The sequence below is a fragment of the Vidua macroura genome, chromosome 6 (genome assembly GCF_024509145.1).
Source record: "Vidua macroura isolate BioBank_ID:100142 chromosome 6, ASM2450914v1, whole genome shotgun sequence".
Classification (NCBI taxonomy): Eukaryota; Metazoa; Chordata; class Aves; order Passeriformes; family Viduidae; genus Vidua; species Vidua macroura.
This window is the reverse complement of record NC_071576.1, coordinates 17,735,010-17,754,397: the sequence shown is the minus strand read 5'-3', so window position 1 is coordinate 17,754,397 and position 19,388 is coordinate 17,735,010. Positions and strand designations below refer to the sequence as shown.

At 36.4% G+C, this 19,388-nt stretch overlaps 1 protein-coding gene across 1 annotated transcript in view; it reads left to right on the top strand.

The window, feature by feature from the left end:
- Positions 1-19,388, top strand: part of SPATA7 (spermatogenesis associated 7) — a 33,554-nt gene that overhangs the window by 1,299 nt on the left and 12,867 nt on the right. Inside the window, exons 2-5 of the mRNA XM_053981128.1 lie at positions 7,869-7,955; positions 8,631-8,723; positions 9,612-9,659; positions 18,088-18,215. Coding sequence (XP_053837103.1) covers positions 7,869-7,955; positions 8,631-8,723; positions 9,612-9,659; positions 18,088-18,215 — 356 coding nt within the window. The remainder of the gene's footprint in view (positions 1-7,868; positions 7,956-8,630; positions 8,724-9,611; positions 9,660-18,087; positions 18,216-19,388) is intronic.

Genomic DNA, 19,388 nt, shown 5'->3' with positions numbered 1-19,388 from the left:
CCAATTTTTATGCTCTCTTATGTAGTGTAAAGGAAGGTTTATGACAAATACATTCTTTTTCTGACTATTCTTACATTTGTCAAAATACTTTTATAGACAATCAGAAAGCATGTTGATTGTTGACCATAAAAAGGGAATAAATAGGATACAAGATCTAAATTTCATTCAAGTTGCAGCAAGCTTTACTTGAATGACTTCTGTTTAGCAAACAAAAAGTTCAAAAGTAGGGAAGAATTACGGTGTGTCTGTTAAATTGGGAAGCCATTGCTCTTCTGCATCGGAGGTTACAATGGAGGCAGAAACGCGTGACTGAAGTCCAGTGTGGAGGTTCTCCAGTGCGCAGGAAGGATCCTTAGAGAGAGCAAGGATTAGCACAGGCACAGAGACTAATACACTGAGCTGAGCTGCAAGTCGGTGTGCCTGAGCAAACTTGGCAGAACAGCCAGTTCTGAAAGGGGGAGAACATATCATATTTGTGGTTTCTCAAAAGAGCTGTATCTAAAATGTTAATACAGAGAAAGTGGGATACACTATTCCATGTCCTGGTTGTATGCCATTCAAAGTTTCTTGTTCAGTCTTAGCCTCATCATTTTAAAGAAAGAATCAAAGTTTGGCACTTGTTTGTATCAGGCCTTGTTTTGTCTAGTGAGAATACTGAGAAAATATATATATATTTTAATATATTGGAGTATATAGGATTTTCGTGTAGGTATTGTCAAAGTTCAAATAAGGTTGAGATTTTCTTACCCTCCTAGAAATACCAAAGAATTAATCTGCTGTGTTTTCCCCTAATTCCAGGTATAAACCTTGAAGTTATTTACTGTAGTATTTTCAGGAGCCAGTTAATATACTCACAGATTTATAGTATGACCTCAAATAATCTGAATACTGTAATTTTAAACCAGCTTTGTTGCTTAAATCCAGTCTTCTGCATTGGGCTGTTTAATTCCCATTGCTGTTCAGGTATGTGTTCAGGAGCAGCAATACCTAACAGCATTGTGCACTTACTGTTAATCAATGACACACATTTGTGCCACTTTTATCTTACAGCAGTGGGGAACTCATCATTACTGCTGCATGGAGGCTGCTGTTAGGTTTAGGCAATTTGCACAGGCTTCCAGGATTTTAAAACAAAATTTAAATGCTTCACATGTTTATAGACAACATCATCTTATTTAGATTTTTCCTTCCGTTGTAGGAAGTCCTTGCATTAATCTGACTAGAGCTGAAAGGGTGTTAACACAGAAACTTGTGAACTACTTTTCTTAAAAATTATTTCTTCATTTGCCATTTGAACAAACAGCTTAATAAATTTATTAAATTATTCATTTGGTAGCACCAGTTTTTAGAAGCTGAAGTTTTCTTTGACCAACAAGAAAGATGGAAAATTATCTAGTTATGTCTAAAAAAAAGGAAAAATATTTTTAAGTTTACTTGAATCATAATAATTTTAACTGAAATTGGGAAATGTTAATCCATATTCTTAACTTTTTACCAAATTGACTTTAATTTACCAAATTAAAACTTTCACTCAGTGAATTGTATATTGTGACTGGGAGAAGAGTGTGATACCCACCTCATCACAGACTCCTTTCAGGTAGTTGTAGCAAACTGACATAAATTCATTTTCTTTTGCCTGCAGTTCATATCATAAAATGTGCTACTGACAGAGCCATTTGTTTCTGCTTTTGGAGTATGAATAGAGCAATAGTTTGCATCCAGAACTTCCCTTGCTGAAGCCTGTAGCTAGAAAGATTTTAACAAATATTTTTCCAGAGTTATTTAGTCAGATATGACTGAAGGCAACTGTATTATTTCATTATATTCCTTAAATTTTTCAGAGGAGGGCTTGACTCTTGAAACTGAAATACAATTTTGGTTGCATGCTTTTAATTAATACAGAATACTGTAAGATTATTAATTCTAAAGGTCTGAGAGACCTAACTCTTAGGCATTGAGAATATGTGTAAAGAAGAGCTTTTGTGTAATCCAGCATAGTAAGTGTATAAATAGCATCCATCTAATTAATGGCTTAGGAGGTTATGTATAGTGCTTGCTAGGGGGCATTTTGGTCATATTTTGCCTATGACACAAATGATCCTATGCAAAATTCAGAGGAAACATTTGTGATTTTATTTCAGAATTGGAGTAGTGTGATTTCCTGGGTCTCTATTCCTTGAGTTTTCTTTGGGAAGTTTAGATAATAAAGACTATTCTTTCTGCTGGTGAATTCTGCTATTTATTAACAAATGTTAAATGTGATTATTTTAAGGATGGCTTCACATATGAGACTTTATACTCCCAGGATTGATAAGAGTTTTGTTATCAGTGAAACCAGAAAGGGGTCCAAGAGACTTTTGTTTCACTTGCATGAACAGGAAAGAAAATACAGGTGTGATTATGACATGCTTGTTTTGCCTCACTGTAGCTTTCAAATAAAATGGAGTACTATCTGCATTCAGGAAGTGGCTAAATCTAAAGCCATGTTTGAAAGCTTCTTGTGATTGCATAGGTGCTGCAGAAAAGTAGTGGAGAATTGCTATGTTTGCACCTGTGTTCTTCACCTAGAGAAGGAGTCTGTGGGTGGGTCACTGCTCTCTGCTGGCCTTTTTGTCTATCCAGTTCTGCATCTCTTTGCCAGCTTCACCCACCTGTGAGAAAGAACTAGGAGCCATTAGGATTTCCCAGTGGCTGGGTAGGAGAAAACCCAACAAATTAATACACATTTTTTAGAGAAACTCATTCTGTTCTGTGTTCATTCCCATATATGTAAGTAGAGGGTAAGAACTAGGCAGCCAAGGATAAACAACCAGAGAAGCTTAAACTAGATGACCAATTGGAGTTCCTGTAGCACCTGGTCAGCCACAGCTGAGCAAGTAGGGCGTGTTTGAGGGGAGGGGAGGCCACAAGTAAGGAAGAGGCAGCAAACTGGGGACAATGAAAGGAGTTTAAGGGGGATGGTTCAATGATGTAAGCTACATGAATAGGAGAGCAGGCCTCATTATTAGTACTACTAGAAGAATATGGGGGTTTTTTAAGTATGTCATGTTAATACAAATGGAAAACAGTTAAAAATAGAAAAAAAATTAGTTTCTTATTTAAATAAAGTTTAAATCCAACGTGGATTTTCATAACTCGGTTAATCTTTTAATGTACTCTGAGCTATCGTCTTTCCTCTGTGTGTTTCCTCTGTGTATTCATATATACAAAAATTTCTGTAGCATAAAGAATTAATGGTTACTCTGGTTTGAAAATTCTCCTAGTACCAAAAGGCAAGGTACATGTATTTCAGGTTGTAATTCAGTTCCTTTAAGTATGACCTTGTCAGACATATTAGATAAGATGTTTAAAGGAGTTTCCATGACTGCTTGAAGTAATTTCAAGTTTCACAGAGATTATTTAAACCAGTTTTGTTATTTCCTCAGCATATGTACAGCATTAGTGTTGTTGTGTCCTGTTAGTTGAATAGAGTTAGAAGAGTTAATTCATAGCAGGAAGCCCACTGAAGAGGTCATGAAGCTGGTTGGTAGAATAAAGGTGGTAGTGGTAAACATCCTTGATGTGTATGAAATACACAGCACAAACCTTCTGCATGTTATTGCCTGAATTATCCACTTGGGCAAAGGTGTCTCTTTAACTATTTCTGGTTTAGAGCATTGAGATATTAGGGAAGAAAAAAAGGAAGAGAAGGCGTTGGCAGTAAAAGAAGCAAGAATACCAAACCTTTATAAATCACTGTAGTGGCTAGAGTGTTTGCAAAGCATTTGTCAGCTTGGGTCCTTATCAGGCTCAGAGGGATCAAACGCCCAAATCTCATGCAAATGAGGTGTTTCTGCATTGCCAGCTGAGAGGAGGCCACTATAGAGCTGGAATGCATGAGTCCTGGAGCCACCAAAACCAAACCGCTGCACAGAAGGGTCAGTATTGACAGTGATAAGCATACTCTTCTGGAACAGCTAGGGAGATCTGAAGTCTAAATCCATCTGGGATTGAGGGCTGACTGAACCCAGGCTAAGGTCTGGGAGCTGCCTTTTGGAAATTACAGTGTTCACAGGTCTCTACACAGTTAAGGTTTCATGTCTTGTAGTGCTAGATTTAGATGCCCATATCCAATATCCCACCTAAGGTCTCTGTATTTTTATGGATTATCTTTTAAGTAGCAAGTCTTGATGGGTAAGGGTAGCGTGATAGATTGATTTATTTCCTTAATTTTCATTTGCTTAACTGAAGTACATGCTTGTAATAAAAATAGTAAGTCTAATACTTGTGTTTAAAATCTTTTCTGGGAGAACATGGTAATGAAAGACTGGGCTTCTTTCCAGTACATATTCACATTCCAGATCTGAAATGGCTTTGTAGAAAAATCATTTCTATAAATTCTGCATATCCACTAACAACCAGGAAAAAAAGTAAACCACCAATTTCTGTAACTTTTAGTATTGTAAAATCAGAAGTTAAGATAGGATGCATTTTAAATTTAAATAAAAATATAATCTAAACAAAATATCTTTCAATACTTTTGGAATAATGTAGTTATTACTTACGTTAGATACCAGCTGGAAAGAATTTTAGAGAAAGCTGTTTTGGTTTTGTCTTCATTGTTGCTTAGTGTCATAGAAGGAACTACAAGATCAAATAATTTTTTAGAAGGATTTAATTTGTTTGCTCTCTGTACTTTATGTATGTCAGTATGAAAATCCTGATTTTATATTCAGTGTGGACAGTCCACTTACATCTATAAGGAAATTTACATTTAGATCAGATAGTTACATGTGTCATATATCAAAGATATTTTCCAAGTTATCCTCCCATTGTTTGGTTTATATTTGATTAGCTATAAATTACTGAAAATCCCACCTTCTCCTTTAAAATTCTCTTCACATATCTAAGCATTCCGTTTTGTTTCTGCTGTTGTGCAGATAACTGAAAACACAGCTGGAAACCAAATAAATACCCATTCAAGTCAAAAGACAACCTGAAATTATAGTTGTGAAACTTTTGACCCATTAGCACTTTCTACCTTCAGTAAGGTAGAAAGAGCCTGCACATAGCAAATTCTCCAGTTTCTTCTCTGACATTAGCAACGTGCTTCTTCATTACAAGAGTGATTTCTGTGCCGTCTATATGTCCATAGTCAAAATAGAGGGCACAGAAATATTTTTTATTTCTCCCGACTGACACTTTTTGACAGCTTCTTTCGCCTGTGAAATACTGATGCCGACTTCTTTTTCCTTCCTGCTCCTTCCCCGGGTACAAATTAACTGTAAAGGACAAAACCAGCAGATAGTAGTTTTTCCGGTGGAATTTCCACTGTGCCATCTGCTGGTGGCAAAGCAAGTGAACATTGTGAAGGCCAGCCTTCCTGCAGTGCTGAACTGTTGTGTCTGCAGCTGAAGACAGGAAAGGCAGCAGGTTTCTGAGTGTCCCTGATGGTGTTTAACGCGGGACAAAGTCATTTAGCTTATTTGAAGAGGGTCAATTGTAGAGAGAGCAATGTCTGTTTTTTTAAAGTGATCATGCTTCCCCTTCTAGGATTCTGTCACATAAGGGTGAGTTAGAGGTGATCCTGTAAGCTCTTACCTAACAATACCACAGGTGCTTTCCTCTGGAATTATAGCCTAGCTCTGAAGCACAAAAATCAGTGGAATATTTAAGTTATTTGATCAATTGTGAATGAAACACTGATTTTCAGTTGTCTGCTGTAATCTGGATTGCAAGTATATGTGCATGCAGGTTTTTATAACTAGAGAAAATTCTGTCAACTGGAATTTATAATCTAACATTCAAGTTCTCCCAAAGACTTGCATTCTTCCAACACCTGCATATTGTAAATAACAGAAGTCATGGGTTTCAGGGTGGATCCAGCTAGACTCTGAATACCACTTGTATGTAGTAGTGTATGGTAGAGAAATAAAATATTTTATAAGGAAAGAAATGCCTTATTGGAAAAGGTTTGCAGTCAATTGTGGAAATATTCTGACTCTAATAAATCTAATAAATTCTTGCTGTATGTATGTTTGGAATTTTAATATTTGGAAAATAGTTTATTGTTTGTCACTTTGTATGTTTAAATCACAAACAGAGATAAGGAAGAGTTGTACCATGAGGGGAATGAGCCATTTAAAATCGATACAGATGAGCAGGAGTGTTGTCCTTTGGCTTTAAAGATAACAGTATAAAGTTAAAACAATTGCAGGATAGTGCTGAAAAAATCTCCAAGAGCATTTTCTTCTTTTTTTTTTTCTTTGTCCCTTTTCAACTGCTGATCTGGCAACTTCACAGCAAAAGGAGTGTGAGCACTGTTATTGCAAACACCACAGCTAATACTGCAAATCCACAAAAGCCTGTACTGTATAAAGGCTGGCTTTTCAAAGTATGAACATAATTCAAGATTGCCCTGGTATTTTTTGTGCTTTGTAAGAAAGGTTGAATCTGTTGATCCAGATTTTGTGTCACAACAGGGTAAAATTACTTGAATTTTCTTTTTTTTTTTTAAGATATTTTTATAGCCTCCTATACTAGTCCTAGTCGTTCAAAGTTTAATACAGTATGGCTTTTTTATAAGGCCGTTGGATAAATAATGTTAAAACATCATTAAATGAATGATTTGTTTTGCTGCAATCTCTACTAATTAATATTTAAGACACCATGTTAACCATCTTGTGCAACATGCCATTGAACTTAAAAACAGAGCTATATACTATAGTAGTTATATATGTAATTGCAATAGTACTTTAACAGTCGTTATATAACTGTGGGAAATGAAAAAGAAGCCCAGGACAGCCGGGTGCTGGGCACGCAGGAGGTGAGCTATGAGAGGTGGGATTAAGAACTGTTACCATGTGTGGCATGGCTGTCATCACGGCTCCCTGCACCCCCCGGGCAGTTGGTAATGGTGTCTGCCTTTATCACCCTGCCTAAGGTTACTGGGAGGAGATTCCCACTCATACGGGGTAGGTCCAGTGTGCTTCTTCATGGGCTGAAAGGGGGAAAGACAGAGGTCAACAGGAGCAGTAGAGCAGTCAGTTACCCACTTCACCTGCATGGTGGTTGCAGACTCTTGAACCGACAGCTGAGAAGTACAGTGGGGATGGGAAGACCATGTGGACCTTGATAGTTAATAGTATTAAATTAATATTAATTAGTTAATAGTATTAAATTCGTAGAACTTGTCTGTACAGTTTTAGAATTAATGTTAAGTAAGTGATATATTTACCCTTTTAAAAAATCTTGTTTGTTTTAGTTTACATCTTATATACCTTGGATGCCTTAAAGCAGTTCTCTGTATACACTAGTATTTGTAGTCCTAACATATCTCCTGTCCAAATTTGTTCTAAAAGTGTTGCAGATTCTTAATTAGTTCCCATGCCAATTTTTAAATCTTAGGTTGCATGATAGCCAGTGGTTTTCAAAGAGGAGATGCAGATTTTTTAATCCACATTCTCTCATTTTTTAGAACAACTGGTTGTTTAAGTTTTGTTGGCAACTCCACTTGTCTATGGAGTTCTCAGTCTGTCAAAGTGCCATTGAACTTTGAAACAAGTTGGAGGTTAGCATAGAAACAGAATCGTGGCCATATGTATCTCTGTACAGTTTAATGACCAGTGTAAAGTTCAGACTGAAGTGTTCTGATGGTCTGTTCTGCTGTTTAGCTCCCTGAAGCACTGAGAGCACTATCATTGTATCTTGGTGTTTAGATTAGGTTATTTAACTGCGCTTGTAGTTCAGTGATTATAAAATGATTTAATAAGACTTTGAAAAAGATCCATTAGAACCATTCTTGCATTCTTTGGAGAAATACTTTATCTTGTCTATGAAAATATGTGTGGGGATTTTTCTCTAACTTTTGGGTCTTGCTTCCCGTTTAGTTAAAGCGAATGAATGCTCAGCTCTTGTCATTCCCAGATGTGGTCCAGCAAGTCCATTTAAAGGACACTTAAGTAATAAAAGTAATGGTAAGTAACGTGTACTTTCATCAGAAGGTCAACTTGGTTCCTTTTATGTGAATTCATTCATTTTATGCTTAAAATGCTTTTATTAAAACTACTGCATCGAGCTTATTTGGAGATATTTAATAGTACTTATATTTAGTATGCATTACTGAAAATACTTTCAAGGAGTAAGTTTTGCCTTGACTGTGCTGCTGGCTACAAATTGGTAGCAAGATGAACAAATATATAAAGATCTCCCATCTCTATTAGCTGTAATATACATATATACATATGTTTACCACATAAAGAATCCCTGAGGTTAAACATGTTCCTTTAGAGCCAGTAGTTTACACGGGCAAGTGTGTGATTCTGTGCCATACTGACACCTCAAATACCTTTTTTTTCAAAAGAGCATAGAGTGAAGAACAGGAAGTTTCCATGTTAACATTTTCATAGTACAATTTCAGCCACTTGTGCAGCTATTTATTGAATTAGTGGCTCATTGTGGAAAGGATTGAAAGAAAGGATGATTTCATGTGATAGTAACTGGTAAAAAAAATACTGCCTTTGAGCAAAGAGGTTAAACAAATGGTGTTTTAAAGTTTGTGACTTTGAATTTTAAAAATTTTAAAATTCTGGTATTTTTTTGCTTGCCTTTCTGATGTATTTCAAATGTTCAAATGTATTTTAATCCTACAGCTTTCTGCATTGGCTCCTCTCGAAATCTAACGAACCAATACCTGATCAGAGATCACATGATGGTTCATTATAACAGAATTCTTGCAGCTAAAGGTAAAAATGTGCATGTATGAACAAACTGTCTCTCTCTAAATTTAGCTCAATCTCTCAGAATAGGCTCATACCAAGAAGGAATGAACTGGATTGTAGGAAATTTACTATTCTTCCTTTTTCTTACCCAAATATGTGTCAGCAAGGAGATGTGGCTGCTACTTAATAATACTTTTGTATTATTGAGGTAGGAAGTTTTGTATGAAAACATTTTCCTTAAATGTTACCAAAGATCCTACCTTAATTTTAGAGCACTTTGTGCTGTATTGGCTTCATTCTTCTTTTGATGAAATAATGAATTATGAAATAATAGGCTGATCTAAAAGTCATAGTGATAGTCATAACAGCAAACATACAGAAATTATTTTAGGAATGAAGGCAGAACATTTCTACTTAAACTCAGATCACAATGTCTTTCTTTTATTATTTTTATTTCAAAAACGTAATGATCTTTTGTTCATCTTGCAATGAATAGTAACAGCAAGTTCTAAGGACTGTGAAAATTGCCCTGTGTGTTTGCAAATGAGAAAATCATGTTACTGACAGAGTCCATACTCACAAATACAATACTCACAATGTTATGTCTCGTGACATACTCAGTATCCTCAGGTGTGCAGGTAAGTGCTATCAGAACAAAATGTACAGGAACCTTTTGAAAGGAGTCTTCATTTAGGTGATGATTCTTCCTTTAAATATGTGTTTTACCCAGAGAGCTTTATCTCAAATCCTGTTACCATATTAATACTTTAGGTCTACAGTAACTAGCATGTTTTAAAATAAAGAATTAAATTAATCTTTGTTCTGTGTTGGTTTATTACTACATTTTTGTAGTTATCACATATACTAAGTAAATATTGAATCACTCACATTTGGTGTTTTTCTTATTTTCAGCAGCTGTAGACTCTTCATTACCCAAAAGTAGGTTGACCAGCATCAAATGTAAGTATTCGTTATGTATATGTATTGTTATTTGTTATATGTTGATTCTGCAAATGCTTCTGTAAAACTGACTTAGCAAAAGAGCCAGTGAAGAGTAATGATAGCATATAACCCTTAACTGAGCATTCATGTGTCTGCTTGTTTATTCAGCTTTCACATCCTTCTTCAGGTACTTGTAGATGCATTGGATCTGCATCAAAGGGAATGCTGGAGAGATGGATCTGGGCTGTCAGTAATTAGCTGTGCTTAGCAGGGCAGTTCATTTGTCAATGGCAAAAGTGTCTCAACTGCAAGAGATAGGGTAATCTTAAGTATATGGTACAAATGCATAGACAAAATCCTGGACCTTTCTTAACAAAAGCCTTTGAAAAACTGCTCAATGTGTGCATGTAACTGATATCTTTTTTCTGACCTGCATTACTTTATATGCTGTTCCATCTGACCGAGATTCCTTTACAAACCGATAAAAAACTCTGCCATTTAGGCTGAAAGTTTTACAGTTATCAAAGAGGTAATTCCATGGGAAACACCTGCTTTCAAATTCATCATTTTTGGTCTCACTGACTTCTCAGTATTTAAAGTTAAGACTACCCAGACATACCTTGTTTCGTTTCTGCACTATCCTTATAAATTCTAGGTTTTTATAACGAAATTAAAAATTATTTCAATTTTATTTCGTACCTGAAGTTAGAGAGGTCGCATTCTTTTCCTGCAGTTCTGTGCAATTCTGTTCATCAAGAAATGCAGATTTCTGTACTGTAATAACCATGCAACCAAGTGTGACATGTTCAGGTGTTAAGCTCAGTGCAAGGTACCATTTCTAGAGTCTCTGGTAAACCACTGGAGAGTAATTTTTCTTTCTCTGTCATTTTGTGAAACAGATTACGTGGAGATGACAGCCAGTAGCTCAGACAGTAAGAATGTTGCAAATATGCTGAGGAAGAAAAGTAATGGAAAAGGGGTTTTAGAATACTTTCAAAACAATTTCTTCTTTCTTGCTCAAGATGAGACACGTGATTTATCCAGGCACAATTTTAACTTCAATATAGTTGAATATCAGCGGCATCTCTAGTGTTACTGAGGATGAGGGGTCTGCACCTCTTTATTCTCACAGTAGTTCTCCGTGAGCAGTTCTCTCAGTAGCATGTCATCGCTTCAACTGAAGCATATTATTACTTTTTTCTCTTTGTGTTCTTTGTCTTACTAGTTATTGCATTCCAAATAAAGTTTCTGTTACCCCTCTATTTCGAGATTTGTGCAAGGGGGTAAATTTAGTTTAAAATTATAGGATTTATTAACAGCATAGAGTTACAAAACAGAATTCCTGCAGATAGTGTTAAAAAATACCTCCTGAAAATGTGCTTCATGTACTGCTAGAGTAGCAGGTGAGTATTTCCCTTTGGGGTTGTTGCCATGAATCAGTCATTAGTGTTTAAGAATTAAACATGATACCGTAGCTGGCATTCTCCCTGGCCAACTGAATGTGTTCTGTCCTTAAAGTGGATTTAGTTTCCACTGTTCTTTTCCTGGTATCTTAGCTGGCAGCAAAGCAGGCAAGGTGCCATGCCCCTGGGCTAGCAGTGAGCATGTTCCTGTGTGTTAGATCAGGCTTACTGATTTAAAATAGTTGTTAGAATGTGAAACTTCTTGAAATGTGAAACTTCTATGTTCAGAATTAGTCCAAGCATGTTGATTGATACCAGTGGCCATTAGAAGCCTGCGGTTGTGAAACTTGTGCCAGAAAACTTGACAAAGGCTATGCCAAGTAAGACAGCTGCTGCTACACATGCCTGGTTTCTAACAGTACTAACTTTTCAACCCATATGTTTAGAGGTTTTTCCATAAGGCATATTGATAGTACAGCTTGAACTCAGTGGTTAGTGTGCTTAGGAATGCAGGTCTCTTTGATACCGGGCAGGGGGAGAAGAAGGAAAAGAAATATTCTGAGAAGTTACCCACCACAGATCTATTTTATCCTGGTGGAACTTGAATTCTTGGAGGGAGGGCAGTGAGAGATGAGGAGAGGTAACAGTTCAGACTGATAGTAACATTGGTTTTCCACCCTTTAAAGAGGTTAAGTTCAAGCAAAAATATCAAGAAATACATCTTGTTATGTATTTCGGTATTTAAATCTCAATTTTCCCATGAACACATATATCTGACCTATATCTATCAGATTATATCTGATATATATCTATCTACACTTTACATTATGAAAAAGCAGAGATCTATGAAAAGCTGTTTTACATGTTTTGTTGTTGCTGCCATTTTACAGGAAGCTTTCACAAAATCACTCTATCTTTTCTTTTCTGTTAAATCTTGTCCTTAATTATGTGTTTCTGAAAATGAAAATTATAAGCAACCAAATTAAGCTCTTTAAATTCAAACACTCAGGTAATTCTGATGCCTGTGTTATGTCTTTGGAAAAGTGTTGTAATATATTTATCAAGTCTGAAATTTGGTGAGCAGGAAAACTTACAGGTAAAAAAATCTTTATGAATCTGTACTTTTAACTGTAGTGATTTTATTTTTTTTTTCCCCAGAAGTTATTTACTGTAAAGTTTCTTCTATAATAAGAAGTGCTGAGGTTTTTTATGAGAGGTAATTAATTTCAGATATGTACATCAAAAATGCATTTTTCACAGCTTGTACTTGTGAAAAGACTTTAGATCATCTAGTCTGACATAATGAGTTAAGCAAACCGAATGTTCCATCCAGTTGTTCTAATATAGAACTTAACAGCCATACTGAATGTGGTAAATAAAGCACATAAACAAGAAAAGCCTGCAGTCTTGACTTGTAAAGGTCAAGAAATAGAGAAAACACTATTTCCTTCTGTAGCTGTTTCAGTAGTTATTCATCATTATTACTGAAAATATGTCCCTGATTTTTAATCTAATTTACCCAGCTTTACCATCTGTCTGCTGGTGGGGAAGACTGTTGTTTTTATGCAATTGTCCACCATTACTCAGGATTACAGAATAGCCATAGCATACCAGAGAACAAGAATAAAATGATACATTTCACTTCTTTCCAGCGTTATCTCAGTACAGTGTGTCTAAATTGTCCTTGGGGGCTGCCTCAGTGGTACCTTGAAAAAAAAATCACTAGAAGCCCAATGGACCTCTCTCTAGGGTGCTCAAATGGAGGTTTACCTGGGCAGGCTTAGATGTTTCCTTCAGGGCTGGTGCAGCATTCCAGAGGTTGTGTGCAGTCACTGTTGGCAGGCTGCTGTGTTCTTCATAAGGCTGACAGAAGTATATAGGAGGTGTCTGCTGGATGAGGAGCCCATATGAGCATCAGAGGTGGATAGATTTGGGATAATCCAGTCCTTCTAGCCTCTTCTGAAATGCCTTTGAAGGATTCATATCTCACTTTATTTCCAAGTCTTAGCAATGACCAGATTCCACCATTAGTAGCTTTGCCAAGTAGTATCAGATTTCTGAAGTACATACCTTCTTATAGCTGTTACTTTGTATTTGGTACAAGCAAGGCTTTACTATCAAGCCCTTAATAAATACTTTGTCACCCTTTTTATGATGATTCCTCCCTTGTTTGATGAACAGTGCTACTGACAGTAGATGTAAAGAAGGACTGCAAAATCATGAGTTATGAAAATTAAAATTTCTATGTTAAGGAATTTAGATTTAGATTTATAAGGGACCTGAACTTCATAGCTAAAGGCAAAATTCAGTTTTCATTTGATGAGATCTCACTCCAGGTGCTTAAGTTATGGTGTACTGGAAATTCACGTAGAGCTAGGAAACTGATAGTAAAAATTCTTAGAGAAGGAAGAGCTTGCTTGCAGAAGTAATATCACCGACTGATAACACTGGACAGTTTAGTTAAGGTCACTAGGCACTTCAAGTTCAGCCAAGATGTTGTTTGTATGATTTACCTAAAAAAGAATTCAAAAGGGAAATAATAACTCCAAGTGTGTTACTGCAAAAATAGCTTATATAAAAAACACAGTAGAGAAATTCGGAGTGTTGGATAATTCCTTTAAGATACATTGTTTTGTAAGCTGAACTCAAATCTAACTTTGTATTTCATTGTTGCCATCAATTATTTACATCAAAAATGAAATAACTTGAAGGTTAACTGTGAACTGTTTTGTGATGTGACATGATAAATTTAGCAATTGGAAATTCAGAGCAAAGGACAACCACTGGCATTCCAGATCATACTGTCCTTCTAAGTGCAGAGCTTTCAAACTGACTAGGACTGTGATATATATGATTAGTTTGTTGCTTCCAGATTTATGACATTTGTTCTACAACTTTAAGCATGTGATGAAATGCTGCTGCAGTCTAGACTTAGAGAAAAAATAATTCAGCCTATAGAGGGAGTATTCTAAAAGGGAGATAGAATGATGTGATCTCTGCTTTAAAGTGTGGTGTACTCTGGGAAGAGTATTTGCCTAAGCAAAAGTGACAGATTGATCAGTGTCTTATAGGTATCTCTTTATGAGGAGTGGTACAGTTTAACATCTGAAATTCAGTCTTATGCTTTTCACTGACAACAAAATTAAGAGAATGGATTCATGGAGTGGATGCAATAAGGTATGGAATCTAGGTTCACAGACTGAATTTATCTGATTTACAGAATGATTAATAAGTTTATATTCTAGTACATTTTCTCTTACTATACTATGAATCTGTGGGGTTTTGAGCACAGTAGTTAACGAGATACAATTAACCTCTAAAGCTCTAATAAGACTTTTAAAGGGACTCATTATTTGGATTTACAGGCTGTATTATTTTATTGCCACACATTTTGTTTTTCTCTTAAAAAGATGAAAAGTAACCCAGTGTTTTTCTTTTTTTTCATTTATTTGTCACAAGATATTTACTATTATATACTTCTCCCATATTTAACTCTACATATGTGACATGTTCCTGGAGCCAGTGTTCAAATAAAAGCTACTTGCAGTGAAACTGTTTTAATTATCTGTTAACAAATGCAGTTTATGTTTATTTCCCACTAGTCTATGACAGTATGTCAAGGGCACTTCTTTCAAATTTATGGTCCTCATTGAAAGCTAAAGCTTTATATCTGTAATGGATTTGAAGCAGAAGATGCCTTAAACAGCAGTGTTTTCAATTTAAAGCTAAATCTCTCTCCTGAAATTGGATGTCTCTTGAATGCTGGTCTCTTTCTTTCTGTGATTAATATATTCGCACTGCAACACAAGTGGTTATATATGACAGCCTTAAGTATCTTCAGCTCCTCTCAGTTGTAATACTGCAATTAGTGCCTTAAAGTTCCCAGCAAGTTTTCTATCTGGCTGAAGTCAAAGCATAAGACTGGATTCTCCAATCCTTGCATGGGTAAATTACATGTGAACTAAGGAGAGGTAGGGCACCATGTCTGTTTTTGCATTTGTCTGTGTTACTTGCTGACTGCCTGAGAACTATCCTAACTTACCTCCAGCTGTTTGCATCTGCATTAACTCTTTTTAGAAGATTTTCTCTATTTCTTACTTTTCTGGTTTCAAAATTCCTAGCTTCTACCATAGATCTAGCCTGAAAATTCCTGATTTGGCAATAAGGTGTGTATAATAGTGGAGTTTTCTGACATTCTGGTTTACATGTCTATGCTACCTTTCAGTACACATGAGTGACTTTATGGCTTTGGAGCACACTTGATGGATTAGCTGAGCTAAGCTCACTGTATGACAGGTGGGAGGCAGGGACTACACATTTCACATGCAGGTGATGATAGTCCCAGTGGCTCATTCGATATCTTGAGATAGCCTTAGCTGGAATCCTTACTGTTCTTTCATTCTTTATTCTTGAACATAAGCCATGCTTTGGGTGAAGAGTCACAGCACACAGTGGTCCTGGAGAAGGTTTTTTTAACAGCTTTGAATACCAGTAGTAAAGGCATTCATGTATGTCAAATTTCAGAGTTTCTCCTGTAAAGAGCAGAATAAGGGCAACATGGGAATTCTGTTTTGCAGTGATATTCACACTGCTTTGCACTTTGCCCAGACACTCCTGTTAAGCCATGGTGTGCAGGGGGAACATGCAGTAAAATGTTAAAACTTGTATTGTCTTAGGCAAACTCACTTTTCACCTAAGCACCTGAGTGTAAGGAATTTGTTGTTTCAGACATCTACTCGCCCTTACCCATACTTCTGTGTGTATTACATTTTTGCTTTGTAGGGTTCTCATTCACCCATTGTTTCTCTAGATACTTGTTCAATCAGCCATCATCATTTTACCTGAGCAGTAGGCAAGATGTGAGTTTTTATAGCCTCCATGCATGTGCACACACAGACATGCTGTATTGGCCCAGAATAAGTAATTCTTTATCTCAAACATATGAAATGTCTAAACTGTAGCTAATTTTTGAGTGCTTCTTTGTAACTTTTAAGACAAACACAATTAGAAATAACAGTTATTTAGAACAGACACAATAACTCAGTATAGAAAGAAAAACATTCCATTTTAATTATTTAATGGTACAGTATATTTTATCATTCTGTTACAGTGTTTATTTTTAATTCAGAGTTGTATAATGTAGCATTTGTTAACTTCAGCTGATTTTTCCCATTAATTTAAGCAGTCTCATAAAGTACTCGATAATAGTGTATGATTGATAAATCAGCAGCCATAAAAGAAATTACTCTATATTTTACATATCAATTGTCAGAATTAAAAGAAAGAGAAAGAAGGATTTTCCTGAGCAATGAGAACAAAGATTTCACATCTGAAAGATTAAATCCCAACTTAAAAGGGGACTAAAATGTTTAAATGCACTGAATACACTTACTTAAGTATTTCCTAGAGATTAATCTGTATGTAGGGTACACAGATGAATGTATTTTAAAGGTTGATTAATGTCCTCAGATTGCTATAGGTCTCAGCTGTGTAGAAGAATGTACCACACCAATCCCTGAAGTTTTTTACATTTCCATGCATTAAATATAGTAGTGCATGTGCAGATTGAGGTCTCCCAGAGTATGATATAAATATAATATGAAACCAGAGAAGAAATCCTCAAAGGCCTTTGTGTCTCACTATCAAACAAATGATTCATATACTTGGATATGTGTTAAGTGAATGAGAAAATTTTCATTTGGTATACAGACTTCAAAAGCATGTTTGCTTATTTTTTCCCTATTTGGGAATGAAATTACTTTTTCATCAGCCCAATTTTGATTTTTCAACTTCGCAAATTTCAAGTGTTTTGTCCAGTTCTGGGCCCCTTACTTTGAGGAAGACATCGAGGTGCTGGGGTGTATACAGACAAGGGCAACAAGGCTGGTGAGGGGTCAAGAGCACAAGTCCTGGGATGAGTGTCTGAGGGAACTGGGGGTGTTTAGCCTAGAGAAAAGGAGGCTCAGGGGAAACCTTGTCACATTCTGCAACTGCCTGAAAGGAGGCTGTAGCCAGGTGATGGTCAGCCTCTTCTGCCAGGCAACCAGCGCCAGGACAAGGGGACACAGTCTTAAGCCGTGCTAGGGGAGATTTCAGTTGGACATCAGGAAGAATTTCTTCATGGAAAGGGTTGTCAAGCATAGGAATGGCCTGCCCAGGAAGGTGATGGAGTCACCACCTCTGGAAGTGTTTAAGAAACAACTCGATGTGGCACTCCGTGCTATGATTCAGTTGGTGAGCTGGTGATTGCTCAGAGGCTGGACTTGCTCTTGGAGGTTTTTTCTAGCCTAAATAATTTTGTGTTTCATCTGTGAAACCTGGCTCCTCACAACATGCAAAAATTTTGGATTGTATTATGTAAGATTTAGGTGACTGATGGCAAACTCATAAACAGAAAATTTTCCTGTCTTTTGGGCTACTTTATCTGGTGACATAGATACCTGACTCAACTCTTTGCACTGCAGATGAGGTCTTGGACTGCAGACCAGTGTGGACTGATAAAAATCCCCCACTCTAACCTGACAAGTAGCCCTCTCAGAGCTGGCTTTCATTTTTGTTGTGTTCTTGACAAAAATTTGCTTGTTCTGCCCTGGATTTTTGTATTTAGGAAATTCCATGTTGTAAGCATGGATTTTTTTACATGTCAGATTTGCTAACAATAAACACAGGAGTTTTTGTGAAATACTGGATGAGGGTACAGTCAAAGGAGTTCTAGCTGTAAAAAACTGATAGAAAGCGTGTAACTTCTTGAGCAAAATGCTCTGTTAGCAATACTGATCATGGAAGTCCTGTATGCTGGTGTTTGTTGTGAGGTAAGAAAATTTCAGGAAAGTTAAGGCACAGCTTCATCTACAAGTATACTCTATTATTTTTTTTTTCTAAGAGTAGACATAAATTTTATAACTGCTATGTGTTGGAAGTGGAATGTATCTCAATAGTCTGACTTTACTGAGCAATTGGAAACCACTACAATGTTTTCAAATCACTTAGGGAAACAAAGAATATTTCAGTTTGGCTCTGACCAACTTTGTCTCTTCCCTAAGTTGCTGACCAGCAAAGAAGAGAGAAACTGAAAAAGAAGATAGCCAAATGTGGAGAGAAAACAAGAGTCTGTGAAGCTCCATCCTGTCCAAGAGACAGTGGAAGGCTGCTACCATCCTCTTTTAGAAAGGTATGTATTTTAATTCTGTTTAGTAGATACTAAGCAGTAGATGCTATCACATACTCCCCTCCCATCGGGATGATCACTGCTGTGCAGCAGTGGGGGCTGGCATCTTTCAAGCAGCAGAACGTAGACAAGGGTCTTCCTGGCATGTGCCCAGCACTGAATGCATGTCTTGACCTTCTGACAGAGATGTCAGGTATCTGGATGAAGAGTGCTTGCAGTAAATACAAGCTCTAATTACCCTTGAATTCTCTTGCTTTCACCTCAGCTGAAATTCCTGTCCTCTGTAACTCCAGAGCTTTGTACCATTTCCTAAGGCAGAGCTCTGTTACCTCCACCCTTCCAAGCAGAAGAATCAGGAATCTTCCATTTTTTTCTTAATGAAAAGTCCTAGTTGATAATACATTTTTATCTAACAGTATACTAAATCATTCAGTTGCATTTCTTGAAAGGAGAAATAATGCTTAGACTAAAATATACCATCTGTATGTATATGTTCTGCTTATATGCATAGACTCACTTAGTTTGGCTGACATTTCATCAATATATGTGGTGTGTATTTCTAACTAATAAATAAATACGTAAATAGCCCAATAAATTACATTCTTGTTCATCACTGTAAATGAGCGGTTGCAGTTTGAAACAGAATAATGATTTAACTCTGTGATTCTAACAGCATAAGCTTCATACATTGTTTAAATATCTGTAAAGCTAGAGGACATTTCCAAGTAGTACAGCAAACACTGTCAGTTTCTTTCTGTGTGACTGATTTTTGTAGCAGGCAGCCTGAGTGTGACCTTACTGCAGTGCAGAGAAATAATGCTTTGAAATTCAATACATGGCTTCTAGTTATGGATGAAAGCACAGGCATGAATAAGAAAAGGGAGGAAATGTGATATTTAAAATCTAGATTTAATTTTTTATTAATACCATTTTTGTCCTTCCATGTTTTCTTTTGCAAACTTGGGGCAAGCAAAGTTCCTTAAATTGTTTCATTGCAAAACCAAGTAACATGTGTCTCTAATTACTGCATGAACTCCCAGCTTTAAAATGAAAGGATGCACTATAACAAAGTGCAGCTGTTTTCCTTTGTTTTTCAAAATAAGATTTTCTAAAATTCTACCTGAATTGAGCTGGCCATGAGTAAAAGCTCTGATTTGAGCAAGACTTGGTATTTCA